Source organism: Eleutherodactylus coqui, chromosome 6 (assembly GCF_035609145.1).
Source record: "Eleutherodactylus coqui strain aEleCoq1 chromosome 6, aEleCoq1.hap1, whole genome shotgun sequence".
NCBI lineage: Eukaryota > Metazoa > Chordata > Amphibia > Anura > Eleutherodactylidae > Eleutherodactylus > Eleutherodactylus coqui.
In genome coordinates, this window is record NC_089842.1 from 229,584,067 (window position 1) to 229,599,752 (window position 15,686).

The 15,686-nt window shown below is 47.1% G+C and overlaps 1 protein-coding gene across 2 annotated transcripts; it reads right to left on the minus strand.

Annotated features, from left to right (window-relative positions):
* Positions 1–1,280: 1,280 nt before the first annotated feature.
* GABPB2 (GA binding protein transcription factor subunit beta 2) lies at positions 1,281–15,267 on the minus strand. 2 transcript variants are annotated; one of them, XM_066609057.1, is made up of 9 exons: positions 15,099–15,267; positions 14,017–14,121; positions 7,645–7,812; positions 7,365–7,559; positions 7,090–7,216; positions 5,324–5,434; positions 5,062–5,247; positions 4,842–4,981; positions 1,281–3,695 (listed from the first exon to the last, which is right to left on the minus strand). In XM_066609057.1, the coding sequence occupies exons 2-9, from the start codon at positions 14,119–14,121 to the stop codon at positions 3,402–3,404; spliced, it is 1,326 nt and encodes a 441-aa protein (XP_066465154.1). In that variant the 5' UTR covers positions 15,099–15,267; the 3' UTR covers positions 1,281–3,401. The 2 variants fall into 2 exon arrangements, with proteins under 2 accessions (XP_066465154.1, XP_066465155.1); XM_066609058.1 differs by having other exon boundaries at positions 4,869–4,981; positions 15,099–15,265.
* Between the last annotated feature and the right edge of the window lie 419 nt (positions 15,268–15,686).

Consider the following 15,686-nt stretch of genomic DNA (forward strand, 5'->3'; position numbering starts at 1 on the left):
AGAGGCAGGGGTGTGTCTCGCAGGCTGTGCTTGGCTGGAGGTAGGGTGGTGCTTAGCTAAGGTGTGCCTTGCTAATGAGGGTTTGTCCGAAGTAAAAATTGTTAGGGGGAGGGGGGGGGGGCGGACTCTTACCACTATTGTGGCTTAACAGTGGGACCTGGGAGCCTGAGATGCAGCCCAGCATGTTGCCCCTCGCCTGCCCTATCCGTTTCTGTGTCGTTTCCATAACTTTCTTGGGTTTTCCAGATTTTCACAAATGAAAACCTTAGCGGAGCACCGGTCATATACAAAAATGCTCGAGTCGCCCATTGACTTCAATGGGGTTCGTTACTCGAAACGAACTCTCGAGCGTCGCGGAAAGTTCGACTTGAGCAACGAGCACCCGAGCATTTTGGTTCTTGCTCATCTTTAGTTATAACGCTAGGAAGCATAGATTTCTTACAACTGTGTCCCAATAAATCCTTCTATAAACTGTATACTAAGAGACTAGTTATTATTTATAGTATCAGAGTTTCTGGTGATGTAGTGCACCACTTATAATATAACAGTGAATGACATTATCACATGTGAAGGACCTGTGACGACGGTTAGAGTTGGTCAAAATACTGACCTGTGATGACGTCGCCGTCATGTGATCAGGGGCGGAGCATGTAATTCACGCACTCGCTCACGGACAAGTAGTCATTAGTACTTGGCTAGTCCACCATATGCCCCCCAATCTCGTTTCGTCCTACTGTAAAACCGCACCCTCTTTTAAACATGTTGTGTCAAAAAGGTATGGCTGCTTCTTGGCGATAGCACCTAGGTGTGAGGAAATTTATAAAAAGGTGGCTCTTATTCTTAGTAAGTTACAAGATCTAACATTGACTTGCAGCAATGCTGCCTTTCCAATAGGTGGTGATGTGCATCTTCCCATTTGCATAAATTACCCAGAGGAGCATGGGCGGCCTTATAAGTCTCCTCCCACCTACTAGATGTTCTCCCTAAGGAGAAACGATACCCTTCCCGAATCACATCTATTGGCCTCTCATTAGCCAAGCCAGAAACCTCCTACACAATGGTGAGAACGAATAACCTGTAACAATCTGTGTATGGTTTATCTGTTCCTTCTGGTGAAGACTCTAGCTTGTATTCCCAGTTGTTGCTACAAGGCTTGTTAGGTCTGACATTGACTTGCAGGATACTGCCTTCCAATAGGTGGCGCTGTCAAAGTATTGTTCCATCTTTCCATTTGCATAAACATGTCTTCTCAGAGACTAGGAAGTAAAATCCTGATACGCTTTAATGAAAATATAAAAAAAGGCTTTTATTGAAATATAAAAAATTCTTTACAAATTAGTAGAAAAATGTATAGAATACGATGAATATTTCACATTTTATTAACAAAATAGGCCGTGTACTTCGAGCATTAATTATCCTCCATAGAAAACAGTATTTCACAAAAACAATACTCTACTTAAAGCTTTGAAACCCCCAATATGTTTACTGGTGACCTGATACATAAGCCTTCATGGGACTCTAGAAGGAAGTGATGTCAGGAAGGGGAGGAGCTGCTTACAGCAGCCAATCAGATTCAGCGGTGCCTATGGGCTACTTGATCAAAACTAGAAGGCATTTTACCAAAACTTACCACTGATAATCTTGGAGGGAAGACAAACTTTTTAACATTAAGTATTATTGATTACAGTCACCCCCCAAAGTATAAATAATCAAATAAGATGTACGGCATAAACGAGCCCTCCGATTTTTGCATTTTTTTCGGGCAATCGGCGAGCCCTCCGATTTTTGCATTTTTTTCGGGCAATCGGCTACCATAGAGTTAATGAAGAGCAATCGTGGATATGAGTGTTAAATTCTAACATCGCAGCTTTTTAATGAATATTAAGTGGGCTAAGAGCGGCTGCCATGGTAACAACCTGCCAACTGGAGAAACTTTGTCAGCGCGGCATAACCTCAGCCTGGTACGGTCTGGTCTTTTGTATTCCGCCGCGCTCCGCAGTAATACGATTCAGTATTGATATGTCAACCTCTCGTCTGTGAGCCAACAAAAAGCTCGGAGTCCCAAGCGTGACCACGTATGGATCCTGCCAACCTACAAATCCGTATGGAACGGTAAGACGCCTTGGCTTGCCAGAGTTACATTGCGATTGATGGACCAGAAAAAAATTAAAAAAATAAAAACATGATGTAAAAAACAAAAAAAAACCAAAAACACATAATTCAATAAAACATGGAGCAAGTTTACCGTAAGTAGAGGTAGATCACGGCCCCTCCGACATATAAAAAAAACACCATTATTCCCCCTCCCTTTCTGGGAGGTTTGGTCGAATACTCCCCATTGAGTCAGCGCCTCTAGAAGTGGTCATGCTCTGAATCGGTCATCCCCTAGCTGTTGTGAGACTGTAACTCTCAGTGTGCCCAGCTTAGAGGAAAAGTCCAAATACAATGATAAGCGACTTCACTTTTACCGATTTGGAGTGACATCACGCTGTACTCCAGCCACAACCAAAACTGCCACATGGAACTTTTCTTTCGGTACAGGGTCAGCCTTAGAAGTATGTTGTGTAAAGACACTCAACTAGCAGGGGAGCACAGGAAGATTCGAGATTCTACAGTCTTAAGAAAGACTGCCGTTCTAGATGGGATCGGGGTACACGGCAATTAAGAGATTAGTGCCAGATAAATAAAACAAAGTACTTACAAAGTCTATAGACATTACATGTTGAGCTTAATTTACATTGAAATAGGCGGTATTCCCAGTGATGTCGCCGCCCCGTCTATGGTGACTGGATCAGCTGCATGCTCAGTGATGTCACCTCTCTAGTGAATGGATAGGCTGCATAGTCTGTGATGTCACTTCTGCTTTCCGGAGGATAGATAGGCGGCGTTCCTCGCTTTATCACTGCTTCTCTCTAGTGACGTATTAGCACACTTTTATAGTCTTAAAAGAAAATATTTTTTCACTGTGCCTTTCTGCAAGCTATCTGCTCGCAATTATTAGTGCAGAAACTCCAAATTGGCTGCCTCCAGCATAGGCAAGACTCAAGCGATGCGTAATACAAGGCCACATTATACGGGAATGTATTAACCACAAGAATAAAGAGGAAGGGTTAAAAAAAAAAAAAAAAAGTTTGCTGAAGTGAAGCGGCGCTCCTGGGGAATATATAAATATAAAGAAGTATAAATATGTACATTTACAACGAGGCACAACTACTACGTCCGTCTGTGGAGGCCAACGAATCCCTGAAGCACAACTATGCCAACACGAGTGCATTTTGTTTTGCGGTCGGGGGACTATTCTTCTGAGGTCCCCTGTGTCTTCAAGCCTTGGATTCACCCACCTCTTCTGGCCTCAGCCCCCCCTGAAAACAAGCTGGAAAGTTTGCCAACCTGCGACTTGATCACATGACGACACTTTCCATGGGAATGTCGCAGTGATGTTCCACTGTCTCTATCTCCGTCATTTCTGTGCCTTGTAACTCTTCGGTGGAGATGATGATGGTGTCCCCATCCTCCACCACCGTGAAGGTTTCGCCGTTCAGATGCTGTCGCGCCAGATTCTCCAGCTTCACCCTGTATTCCTCGGCCTCCTGCTCCTTCTCCAGGAGCTGCTGCCGGTATTCCTGCGCCCGGACGTTTGCTTCATGCAGCTGCTGTTGTAATAGTTTCCTGGTGTCCTCATCATGATTGTCGTCCTAGGAAGGAATAGGAGAAGATGTGGGTTAGGGGCGCACAAGATATTAGAAGTGTGGCCCTGCGCCCCTAGCCAACCACAACATGGCAGTACCAGCCATTCCCGTCTCATTACCATTTACAGCATCAAGAAATGTATCCCCCCCCCCCCCTACTCCCGTCTCATTTCAATATTCACAACCCCAAAGGCAAAAAAGTAAGGGGGCTGCGTAAAATGTAACTAAATGTAAAGGAAGAAAAAGAATGCAATGATCTGTAAATCTTATCTAACCATGTTTTATTCACAGTGGAACATATCAGAGGGGGGCGGTGAGACGTTTCTCCATTTCATTTAAAAAAGGTGGATTTATTTAGAAATTGATGGCAGCAACACATCTCACAAAAGTTTGGCGGGGCCGTGTCTACCATTGTGTAGTACCCCCTCTTCTGGGAAGTGAGGAGACCAGTTGCTGTTGTGATGGATGCAGTATGTGGATGAGCATTAACTTGGTGAAATATGCAAGGCCTTCCCAGAGAGACATATTGCCTGGATGGGGCATATGTTGTTCTACAACCTCTATATACTGTCAGCATTGGTTGTGTAAGCTGCCCGTGGTATAGGCAGTAATGCCACCCCATACCATCAGAGATGCAGAACAGTTTTCTATTATAATTGACCTTTGGCCCAGAGAAGATGCCGGTGTTTCTGGATTGTGGTGATATATGGCTTCTTCTTCACATGACACAGCTGTAACTTGTATTTGTGGATTGTACGGTGAACTGTGCTCACACAATGATTGACCCTCCAGCTGGTTTTAATTAGTATGACTTACTTTTCCAGCCTTTTGTTAACCCTGTCCCAACTTATGCGTTGCTGCCATCAATTTCTAAGGCCGGCTGCACACGGCCATGACAGGCTCCGCTGCGGAATTCCGCAGCGGAGCCCGTCACCGCGCCCCCCAGGAACCCCATACTTACCTGCGGATCCGGCGTCTTCCGTCCCGCGTGACGCGCCCACAGCTTCGCATGATGCGGCTGGCAGTGGGCGGGGAAGCGGTTTCACGCTATCTTCCGCTAATATGGTTAGATGAGATTTCCAAATCATTGCATTCTCTTTCTTTACATTTTACACAGCAGCCCAACTTTTTTATATTTGTGTTTGTACATACCATCACAAATCCATCTTGTTTCCTCACCGTATTCTGTTTGGTAGAGTTTTCCACAACTTCCATGCGAGATTTTTTGGCAGGGGGAACTTCATACTCCGCCACAATCTCTTCTATTATGTCCTCTTCTGGGATGGCAACAACTGTGAACAAGACGGTAGCGATTATATGCTAGACACCATCCTTTCTTCCTCCACTTGTTCTATAGGCTGCCACATCTTACCTTGCTGTCCATTCTGGATGGTCACTAGAAGAGGATGCTGGATGTGATCTGCACTAAACCCACCATGCAAGTTCCCGAGTTGTACGCCATCCGTCACAATGGTGATGACCCTCTGGCCTCCATTCTCCATAATCTGCCCGACGGAACCACCCACAGAGTCCATTGACACGAGTTCAGTAGTGGAACCTGAGGGAGAAGGCAATGGCTTTCTTAGCACGGTACAAGGATAAATAATTTAGGACTCCTTTGAGGTGGCACTCACCAGCGGTATTGTCAGAGCCTGAGATAGGAGTGGAGGCCTCTGCCAGTGCTGCCAGGGTAGCCAACACAGAATTGGGGTTTGTAATTTCAATTGTGCCCCCATTTCTGCTAGCTGTAAGACGAGAAAACAAAAGACAACAATATATTTACAGCGATAACAAAAAAAAAAATGATATATATATATATCACATAAGAAATGGTAGAAATGATCAGTTCTACATTGTTAGTATATACAGCGCCACCTAGTGTTCAAGATCAGATATAGCCGTAACAGTAAACACTGTATTATATGCGCCGAATGACCGCTTTATTAGAGACCCCCATCTAGTAGCGCGTTGGATCTCCTTTGGCCTTCAGATCTGCAGCAATTCATCATAGATTCCACTCAGTGATATAATCGTTCTGCAGGAATATCGGCCCCTGCGGACAGGAAGCTTCCTTTAGGTGCTGTTAATTATATGGGAGGTGCTGACATGTTCTGTCCAGCTGCCAAGAAGAGGTCAGCGATTCATACTGCTTGCGCCAAATTCTGACCTCCTATTAGCACGGTGCAACAGAAATCTGGATCCATCTAACCAGGAGATGTTTTTCCGCTGCTCAGCGATACAAGTTCTCTTTTGCACACGGGCAAATTTGAATTGTGCAATCCGAGCCGGGCGTTTGACTCCAGATTCTGCAGCAGCTATTGCCCATAGCATGTTATGGAAAAGGATTCACACGAGCGGAAACCCAACTGCGGTTTCCGTTCGCGGATGAAAAAAATAAATAAAATCGCAACATGCTTTATTTTTGTGCGATCGGCTTCCACTGAAGTCTAGGGAAGCAGTCTGATCTACAACCCTTCTGCAATTGACGAGCCGTGCGGACCATCCGTAGTACAGAGAAGCCGGAGAATGGCAGGTATGCAGGGTCGCTGTCCCTGGTCATGGCCGGATTCCGGACGTGCCGTGTGCATGTAACCTTAGACACAATGGCGCTGGAACTGGTCGCCTGCTGTTATAGCCCATCCGTGCTAAGAAACAGCGAGTTCTGCATTCAAAAACGTTAGTTGGAGCTCCAGCATTGTATTCAGCTCCTCCTGATGGGGCGCTGTCACACATGAACGCGGCAAAGCACCCCTATTTTACTTTCGCTTTTGGCCACAGCTCCTTGCGACCGACAGCGGGTTTAGTGCACCCCATCATTGTAATGAGTGATGAGGTGCGCTTAACGGCCAAAGATGGAGCAAATAGCGCTTACAAAATCGCGGTACTGGAAAGAACCGCCCAGCACCACGATCGATTGCTTGTCTGTGAGGCCCCATTGATTTCAACGGGAGCGTTCCACGCAATTAACGTGGCGTTCAAAAGCTACGTTAATCACAGTAGGAAGCGCCCTGTGAGAGAGGCCTTAGTCGCTATTTTTCCTGACATCCTCCTTGGGCCCCTTTTTGTCCACAGGATCTCCTGGATGTTTTTCTGATCACACCATTCTCTATGTACTCTCCATAGGTGGTTGGCAGTGAGACCCCGGCTAGTCTAGCACCGATGATCTGGGCTCGTTGGAAGTCGCTCAGATCGCTGGATTTTCCCATTTTATGTGATTCACACAGAAACTGACCCACAGAAAACTTGTCACGTGATTTTATGCCGCACTCCGGGGTCACGGGGAGAATGTCTATACAGGGAAGCCCAATCATGTGGTCTCTAATAAAACGGCCATTCAATGTATATTATGTACATAATAGTGCAGCCCAGCAGTCAGAAGGCCCCACCCTTTGCGCCATACCTGTGGAAGTTGTCATATTGGTTGCAGACACCAGACTGGGGGTCAGAATAATCTGTGGCGAGGAGACCGTGATGGTGTTGTTTCTTGCTGGGTGTATGTGGATGTGTCCCTGTCCTTGCATGGTTTCCTGCATTGTCAAAACACATACGGGAAGCTCAATTACCGTTCGGCATGTTTACTCGATCCATAATAGTCACAAACTCTAGTCACATCCAAAGCTGCGTTGATAATTCTGACAGCACTGGGAGAGATGTACAAAATAACGTCTGACTCACCTGTAAGGTAATCAACAGCTCGGGGTAGTTTCGGTCGAGGGCGATATCAAATGGCGTTTTCCCAAATTTGCTCTGGATGTTGACGTCGGCCCCGTTCTTGATGAGCAGGTCCACCACGTCCTGGTGATTGTGCTCCGTCGCCCAGTGCAGCGCCGTCATCTCCAGCATGTCCTTGGCGTTGATGTTTGCTCCATTCTAAAAAGGTGGAAAGGCAACAGTGTTACACTGGGATTTACAGTTTTGTGTGTGCAGCAGATTCGCCCCGTGGGGGTTGTCAGACCTTGACCAGCAGGTCCACGATGTGAGAGTATCCCTCTGAGGCCGCCATGTGCAAGGGAGTCCTGTCCACCTTGGTCCGAGCATCCCGGCTGATCCCTGCTTGCAGCAGGACTTTCACCGTTGAGAAGTGACCGTACTGAGCGGCGAGATGGAGCGGAGACGTCCCCAGCTGGAAGACACGCAAAACAGTCTCAGGAAAGTAGAAAGAAGCTGGTTATGGGGTCAGGAGGGAAGCCCTCGTACATCTCACCGCACGCTGGGGGTTCCCCGTCACTGGGCGTCTTACGCCTCCTTACCACAAAGGATTTTTAAGCACGTTTTAGAAAAACCATTTCACACACTTGCGGTAGTTTTTAAAGTAATGTTTTGTACAATCGGTTTTTTTTTGTCGCACAGAGAAGCTTTTCAGAAAAACACAGTTAACCCCTCCATGACCAGCACCGTTTTGTTTTTTCACTCCTGCTTTTCTTATTTTTCTATTGATATAACTGTATGGGGGCTTGTTTTTTGGGGTTTTTTTTGCAGGACGCTCTATATATTTTTTTTCATACAGTGCATTAACCCTTAACGACATAGGACGTAAGGTTATGTCCTGCACGTTCAGGGTGTGTATGGAGGGAGATTGCGGGGTGATCTTTCTCCATACAACGCAGGCGCCGGCTGTTTCTTACAGCCTAACCTGGCGACAACAGCTACGATAAGCTGCGCAGCTCATGATGAGATCGCTGGGAACCGCGTGGGCGTCATGGCAGCCGGGGGGCCTTCTGAAAGGCCCCAGGGCTGTCAAAGCTGAATGTCTATCAAGTCATACCTGTGGGGTGGCTTGATAATATATCTTTGAAAAAAAAATAAAAGTAGTACAGCAAAGAAAAAAAAAACAAAACAACTATATAAGTTTGGTATTGTGGCAATCGTACTGACCCTTAGCTGGTCTCACAAGCATACTGCAGATATAATGTACGAATGAAAAATACAACTCATCCTGCAAAAACAAGCCCTCATACACGTGAGTGCGGTGCGCTTTAGTGAGAAAAATCGCTTGTTTTTAATAGGAAAAAAATTAAAAACCGTATTGCAGTCGCATGTACCGCAAGTATTATGAGTGCGCGATACAATTTTTAACTCGCCAACAGCAAATAATGGGCAAGGTTTCTGCAAGACCGCGCAAAAATGGAACGTGCTAAAGTATTTCCACCTGGCAGCAACTTGGCAAGAGGAAAAAACGGCTTCCATGGACTTCAATCGAAGCCGTTCCTGCGGGATCCGCAGGAAAATAGAGCATGCTGCGATTTCTTCCTGCACGTGCGATACACACGGCGGGAGGGAGGAACACATCTGCATGCGGGACCACTTGGTGCCCCCAAGTGGGTTTCGCAAGTCAAATCCGCCCGTGTGAATTGGGCCTTAAAATATTTTAATAGTTTATACTTTTAGGATAATATCAGTTTGCTTGTTTTTCAGTGCATTAACCACCGCTGAACAATACAACTCACCCTGCAAAACACGACCCTCAGACCGCTGCAGCCACGGAAAAATAATAGTGGGGAGGAAAAACCTAATTGGATTTGACATCGGTGCCGCTCAGCCTGCAGTGCGGATATCAAAGGAAAGCAATAGGATGATTATTAGCTGCAGAATCGTTGTGGATTCTGCGGCAAAAATCCACCATGGGAACATAACCTAATAGTGGGAATATGGCAGAAACTGCTATGCCAATTCCATTTTTATATAAAGACAGGGAAAGGAAGGGTTTTTTAAGATTTAAGAAATAAAAAAAAAAAAAAGTAAATATATATATATATATATATATATATTTTTTTTAATTCTTTAACCCCTTCCCGCTGCAGGGCGTAAGTTTACGTCCTGGCAGCCTGGTACTTCCCGCAACAGGGCGTAAACTTACGTCCTGGAGATAGCGCGGGATCACATATGATCTCGTGCTATCCCGCAGCGGGAGCCGGCTGTCAGTCACAGCCGGCGCCCCGCTGCTACAGCGGGGGGGCATCGGAGTTGCACCCCCGCTGTTAACCCCTTCCCTGCCGCGATCTAAGTAGATCGCGGCAGGGAAAGAGTTCACAGAAGGAGCGCGGCTCCCTCTGTGTCTCCGGCCGGAACTCGCGATGTCATCGCGAGAGCCCGGCCTGTCACCATGGCAACAGGACGCCAGACACTGGCGTCCTGTATTGCCTATGCCTAGGATCGCTGTATAAGCGATAAGGCATGGGAGAGCAGTAGCTCTGCAATGCCTTATAACAGTGATCATCAGGGCAGTGGTTAAAGTCCCTCAGAGGGACTCAAATAGTGTAAAAAAAACAAAGATTAAAAAAATGAATTAAAAAAAATGTAAAAAAAGTAAAAAAAACATTTTTTTATGCTTTTTCTCAGATTAGCATAAAAAAAAAGGTAAAAAAAAAAATAAAATCCCACATATTTGGTATTGTCACGTCCGTAACGACACGTACAATAAGTTGCACATGCTTTTGACTGTGCACAGAAAAAAACGCTAAAAAAAAAAACACTAAAAAACTGAGGCAAAATGCTAATTCTTAGCATTTTGCCTCACTAAAAACGCAATAAAAGTGATCAAAAAAGCCATATGTACCCAAAAATGGTACCAATAAAATCTACAGCTTGTCTCGCAAAAAATAAGCCTTCATAGAGCCGTACATCAAAAAATAAAAAAGTTACAGGACTTTGAATGCAGCGATTTAGAAAAAAAAAAAAGATTTGCAAGAAAAAGGGTTTTTATTGCAGAAAAGTAGGAAAACCTAAAAAAAAATGTAAGAATTTTGGTATCGTTGTAACCGTACCGACCCGCAGAAAAAATGGAATGTCTCATTTATGCTGCATGATTAACGCTGTAAAAAAAAAAATAAAAAAATCTATGGCAGAATTGATGCGTTTTCTCTCCCTATTATCATAAAAAGAAAAAAAATAGTTTTACAATATAGTTAATGTACCTAAAAGTGGCACCGATAAAAACTACAGTTCGCCACGCAAAAAACAAGCCCTCATACGGCCGCGTCGACGGAAAAATAAAAAAGTTATGACTTTTGATAAACGGAGAAGAAAATCCGCCAAAAATTGTTGCGTCCTTAAGCTCAAAATAGGCCGTGTCATGAAGGGGTTAAAGACTCATTTTTACGGGTTTTTTTGTCCCCATAGGGAACCCGAACCTGTGATCACTTGTAGAATACTCTTGCAATACTTCAGTATAGCAGTATATTGTGCATTTCAATGTTCGTGTATTAAGCCCTGATTCAGGCAGGGCTTAATAGGGTTGTACGAGAATCACAAGTTATTCCATATCCACGGGATACAGCATAAACATGCAGATCAATTCTAAGACCCTCTATCTCATGAATGGGGGTCCCGCTTCCCCCATCCTCCTCACTGCAGACTTGCTGCGGCCCCCGCAGTGAAGAGACGACTGAATGGAGCGCTGGTCTCACAAGCATGCTGACACTATTCACTTTCAATGGGAATGTGGACATAGTCAAGCAGCAAGCACCCGAGTATTTCTGTTACCCCCCATTGAAATGGAGCCCTGCACGCTTTTCCAGTAACCCCTCTACCCTGAAGTCACTGTGGGGCAAGAAACAACCCTGCAGTGACAGGCAAAGGGGTAAATGGGACTCCAGTTCAGCAGAGATCTCAGCAACGAGACCCGATCGGATCAGCAAGCCACCCCCCATCCTGTAGATGGGGGATAACTTGTGATCCTGGTACAGCCTCTTTTAATAGGCTACGATACACAGCATCCCTGGGAGCCTTTGCTAGGTTCTGGGCTGCTATGTAAACCCATTCGCACCCCATGATTGTAGTGGGGAAGACGTGGCATCAGAGCGGTCCCCTCCGGCTAGCTGCTTAACTGCACAGTCAGCACTGATCGCAGCATCCAAGCGGTTAAACGGCGCCATTCGGAGCTAGATCTGATCACAGACATTGTAGACGAGTGTCAGCGGTCATAAGCAACCAGGACCAACTGGGTAAGGAACAAACTTGTCTCCTGAGCATGCTCCATACATCCCAGGTCCCCCAAGTCACCTCACCGCAAGCCGTCCGGATCCTCTTGTTCCAGTGACGAAGCGTACATTGCCGGCATTCTGCTTCCTGCCAGGCAGTGTACCCGGTCACTAGTGACGTAGCGTTCATAGCCTAGAATGCCAAAAACCTGTCAGTCCGCTGTGCATGCTCAACGTCTCACCGCTAGTGTTTCATACTCTAACGATGTTTATGTGAAGATCTGGCGTCCTTCAGGGGAAACGGGGCGATAGACGAGCCGCCCGCCACACAGCAACCATATAAGGACAGAGGGCTCAACCACCAATCAGCTATTGGCAGAGTCCCGGGGGCTTGGCATATCTGGCCAATCAGGACCGGAATCTCCACAGCGTCATAGCGTGCAAAGAGAGCGTATGCCAATAGAAGAGACCACCGAGGGGGAATCCCTCCTATCAGTGTGCAGCCCACTTTGTGGTGGTGCGGGGTGGGGGGGGAAATAGGCTGAACTAGAGGGACATGTCTTTTTTCAGCCCAACATACTGTTAGGTCCTTACAATTTTCATGTGCATAACGAAAAAACGTAATGGAGATGGTAAAAAATAAAATAAAAATCGCACTCCCCCGCGTGGCATGTGAGCGCGATGACATTTTTTCTTAAAGATCCCATAGGAAATAATTAAGGATTTCTTAGGAGGAATCACCCAAAAATAGGCCATGCAGAGATTTTTCAATTGCATCACTGCGAGCGGAAAATCACTTGTGTGAAGAAACACATTGACATCACGGTCTTACTAATATGTGCGAGTTCCATCAATATCGCGATCGGACAGAACTCACGTGAGAAACTAGCCTGTGCGAATACACCGTTAGGCCGGGAAAAATCGTACAAGATTTGTGTGTTGCCAGATGCACAAATATGAACCACATTCTGCGGGCTTGGGTAGAAAAATGGCAAATGAAGTTCAATATTGATAAATGTAAGGTTCTGCACATGGGCAGGAGGAACGGATGTCACAAATATTCACTTAATGGGGTACTAATAGGGAAAAGTGATATGGAAAAAGACCTAGGGGTACTAGTGGACTGTAGACTAAACTGGAGTAACCAATGCCAGTCAGCTGCTGCAAAGGCAAATAAAGTCTTGGGGTGCATTAAAAGAGGTATAGGGGCGAAGGATGAGAACATTATCCTCCCATTATATAAGGCACTTGTCAGGCCTCACATGGAATACTGCGTACAGTTCTGGTCACCGGTGCTCAGAAAAGAACTTTACTGTAAGAGCAGTGAGACTGTGGAACTCTCTGCCTGAGGACGTGGTGATGGCAAAATCCATAGAGGAGTTAAAGAGGGACGAGATGCCTTTCTAGAGCGCTATGACATTACAGGATATAGACATTAGGTGACCAGCAGGGTTGTTGATCCGGGTCTTGGAGTCGGGTAGGAACTATCAAACGTTGATCCAGGGATTATTCGGACTGCCATTATGGAGTCGGGAAGGACTCCCCCTGCCTCCCCCAAATAGGCTAAATTGGCTTCTGCCTCTTGGGGTTTTTGCCTTCTTCTGGATCAACAAGGGGGGTAGAAACAGGCTGAACTGGATGGACATTGTCTCCCTTCAGCCTAACATTGTGTTATTATTCTTTTGAACGGAGTCACACACGAGCGATGTTGTCCCGCACCACATGGCGGTGGTATGCTCTAACCTTTCGGGTTCCTCATCCACCACCCATTGATCTTAGTGGGACCTTTAATGCATGGCAAGGCTCCTGCATGTGGTGCGATGTGCCTACTGAAACCAATGGGGAGCCCTTCTGATCCTGTATCATGCGCAATTTCACAGATGAAAGGCATATTTGCCTGAAAAACGCCTCGCATCCGCAGGTAAATTATGCGTTGGCGAGCGTGATATCGTGTCGGGCTTCTCAGCCCAGTATCGCGCTCGCCCGTTTGTAGAAAGCCTTAAGGATTATAAATGTCAACAAAAGCGCCACGAAACCCCGCTGTGAACTGCTGTGCCCCACAAACATAGCGGATGGGTGGGGGTCCGACCACGGCGTACATCGCCAACCCTGAGAACTGGGGTTCGGACCGTCCCCTGATGGAGGCAGTGGTGGTCACACATGGGCGCTGCCGCAGAGTTGAAGTGTTCGGCAATCTACGAGTGCCCCATTATCAGCTAGGCACTGGTACGCACATGTGCCCGCCGCTGGACGCTCCAGATCCCGGTTCACAGGATCGCTGGGGTTTCTCGCGGTCAGACCCCCGCTGTCACAAGGCGATTTTATGTCTTATTGGTCTATCACCACAAAAGGGGGCGCTAAGCCGCCTGGAGGCAGCGAGAGAAGGCGCCATGGGCCTGAGAACGTACCCAGTCTGTGGTGAACGGCGCGCCATTCTGCATCAACTGCCGGACTTCATCGTCTTCTCCGATGCGAGCGGCTTCTAGTAAACGCTTCCCCAGGTCCAACGCCATCTGCAAAAGAAATACGGAGCGTCATTAAAATTCAGCGCTCACTCACACGGGCGGATTTTTGGCGAGCATTTTTCTTTAACGCACAGAGTGCGTAATCCTCGCTGACTTGCGTTGGGACATGCAGACCTGTGAATTCTGCGCACGCGAGAAAAAAATAGCAAGTCCCATATTGCAGCGTAATACACCAAGTCTGTGGGGCGTAATATGCAGATTATACACGTATCCGCCATGTAGTTAACGCAGGTTGCTAAGAGACCAGAGAAGGGCGGTTCTGGCGTACGTGTGTGCGCGTTCGCAGGCAATATGTGTGCATAAAAAAACGTATACACTGCAAATACACGTATCCACGCACAGTATATACACGGCGTATTGTGCGGACCAGATGTGTATCCGCCCTGTCAGCGAGCCCTTAGGGATTCGCCATCTACGCTTTTTCCTAGCGAAGGCTTGAAAACATGGCGTGGGGTCTACATACAGGTGTGGCATTGGGATATGAAATACAATATGGCCGCCAAGACGGGTCGTCACGCAGCTTTTCCGGAGTCCTCAATGGGACTCAATCCTATTTCTGAGGTAAGGCGGCCATGAGGGAGCTGCCGCCTGGTAATGAGACGTGTAGCGAGGGGTGGCGACCCGTTAAACGCGAAAATGGCGGCCATTTTGGTTTCACTCAGCCTTCCAAGAAGCTGACAGAACTAAAAAAAAATGTCTGAACGCGCCACTACGGAACAAGAGGAGCAGATTTAATGGGGCGGTGGGGAATGGCGGGGTGTAAATTGGCGGAACTCAAACTAGATATACATTTGGTCGTGGCTTAATAATGGTAGATGGGGGTTGTGGTCTGTGAGGGGTTAACAGGGGAGAAGAGACCATATGGAGGTCCTCAGGGGGGTAACAGGGACAGGCTGTGGTGCCCCCCCTCTGCACAGCACATGGACACCCCACGGACTATATCACCGATCTGTAGCCGCACTCACCGCCGGGCCCGGTGGCGCTCACATCCAGCTGGTCAGCCCCGTCTCTCCTCAGTCCGCCCCTCCGGGTCGGCGCCGTCACGTTTCTCTTAATATTTCATCAATTCCAAAAGTTTAGGTGCCAACAAGATGGCGGCGACACCAGCGGAGGAGTACAGGGCGGAAGTCAGGAGTAGCGCGTCCCGCTGCCGCGGATGAATCCGGTAGTGAACTTGAGGATACTGCGCGTCTAAAGTGACGGGACTATAGAAATGCAGAGGCGAACGACTGCGGCTGCGCAGAACGACTGGAAAAGGGCGGGCTGCTGCTGCTGCTGTGGTTTACCTCAGGGGCTGCAGACTGCCAGTTGTGTTATCAGTAGTTGTGGGCATGCTGCAGGCTGGCTGCCAGGCGCCTCACACTGGGTCTTGTCCCTGTGGGAAAATCATTACAAAAAGCCAGAAGGGTATTCTATGAGGCAGCCTAAAATGGCGCTGAAGTACAGTATAACACGAATCTGGGTGGCAGTAGGCGATCTGTGACAGAAAGCGGGGCAAGTCCTGTCATGGTTATCGACCTGCTACGCCATTTTAACTCCCCAGATTCTGACCG

Bases quoted from the DNA above. Each gene is read 5' to 3' on its own strand.
- GABPB2 (XM_066609057.1), bottom strand. From the start codon at position 14,121: ATGGCGTTGGACCTGGGGAAGCGTTTACTAGAAGCCGCTCGCATCGGA. The intron at 5,248-5,323 runs GTGAGTGCCACC...CTTCTCCCTCAG, and splicing joins AGGCTCTGACAATACCGCTG to GTTCCACTACTGAACTCGTG. The intron at 4,982-5,061 runs GTAAGATGTGGC...TCTTGTTCACAG, and splicing joins CATCCAGAATGGACAGCAAG to TTGTTGCCATCCCAGAAGAG.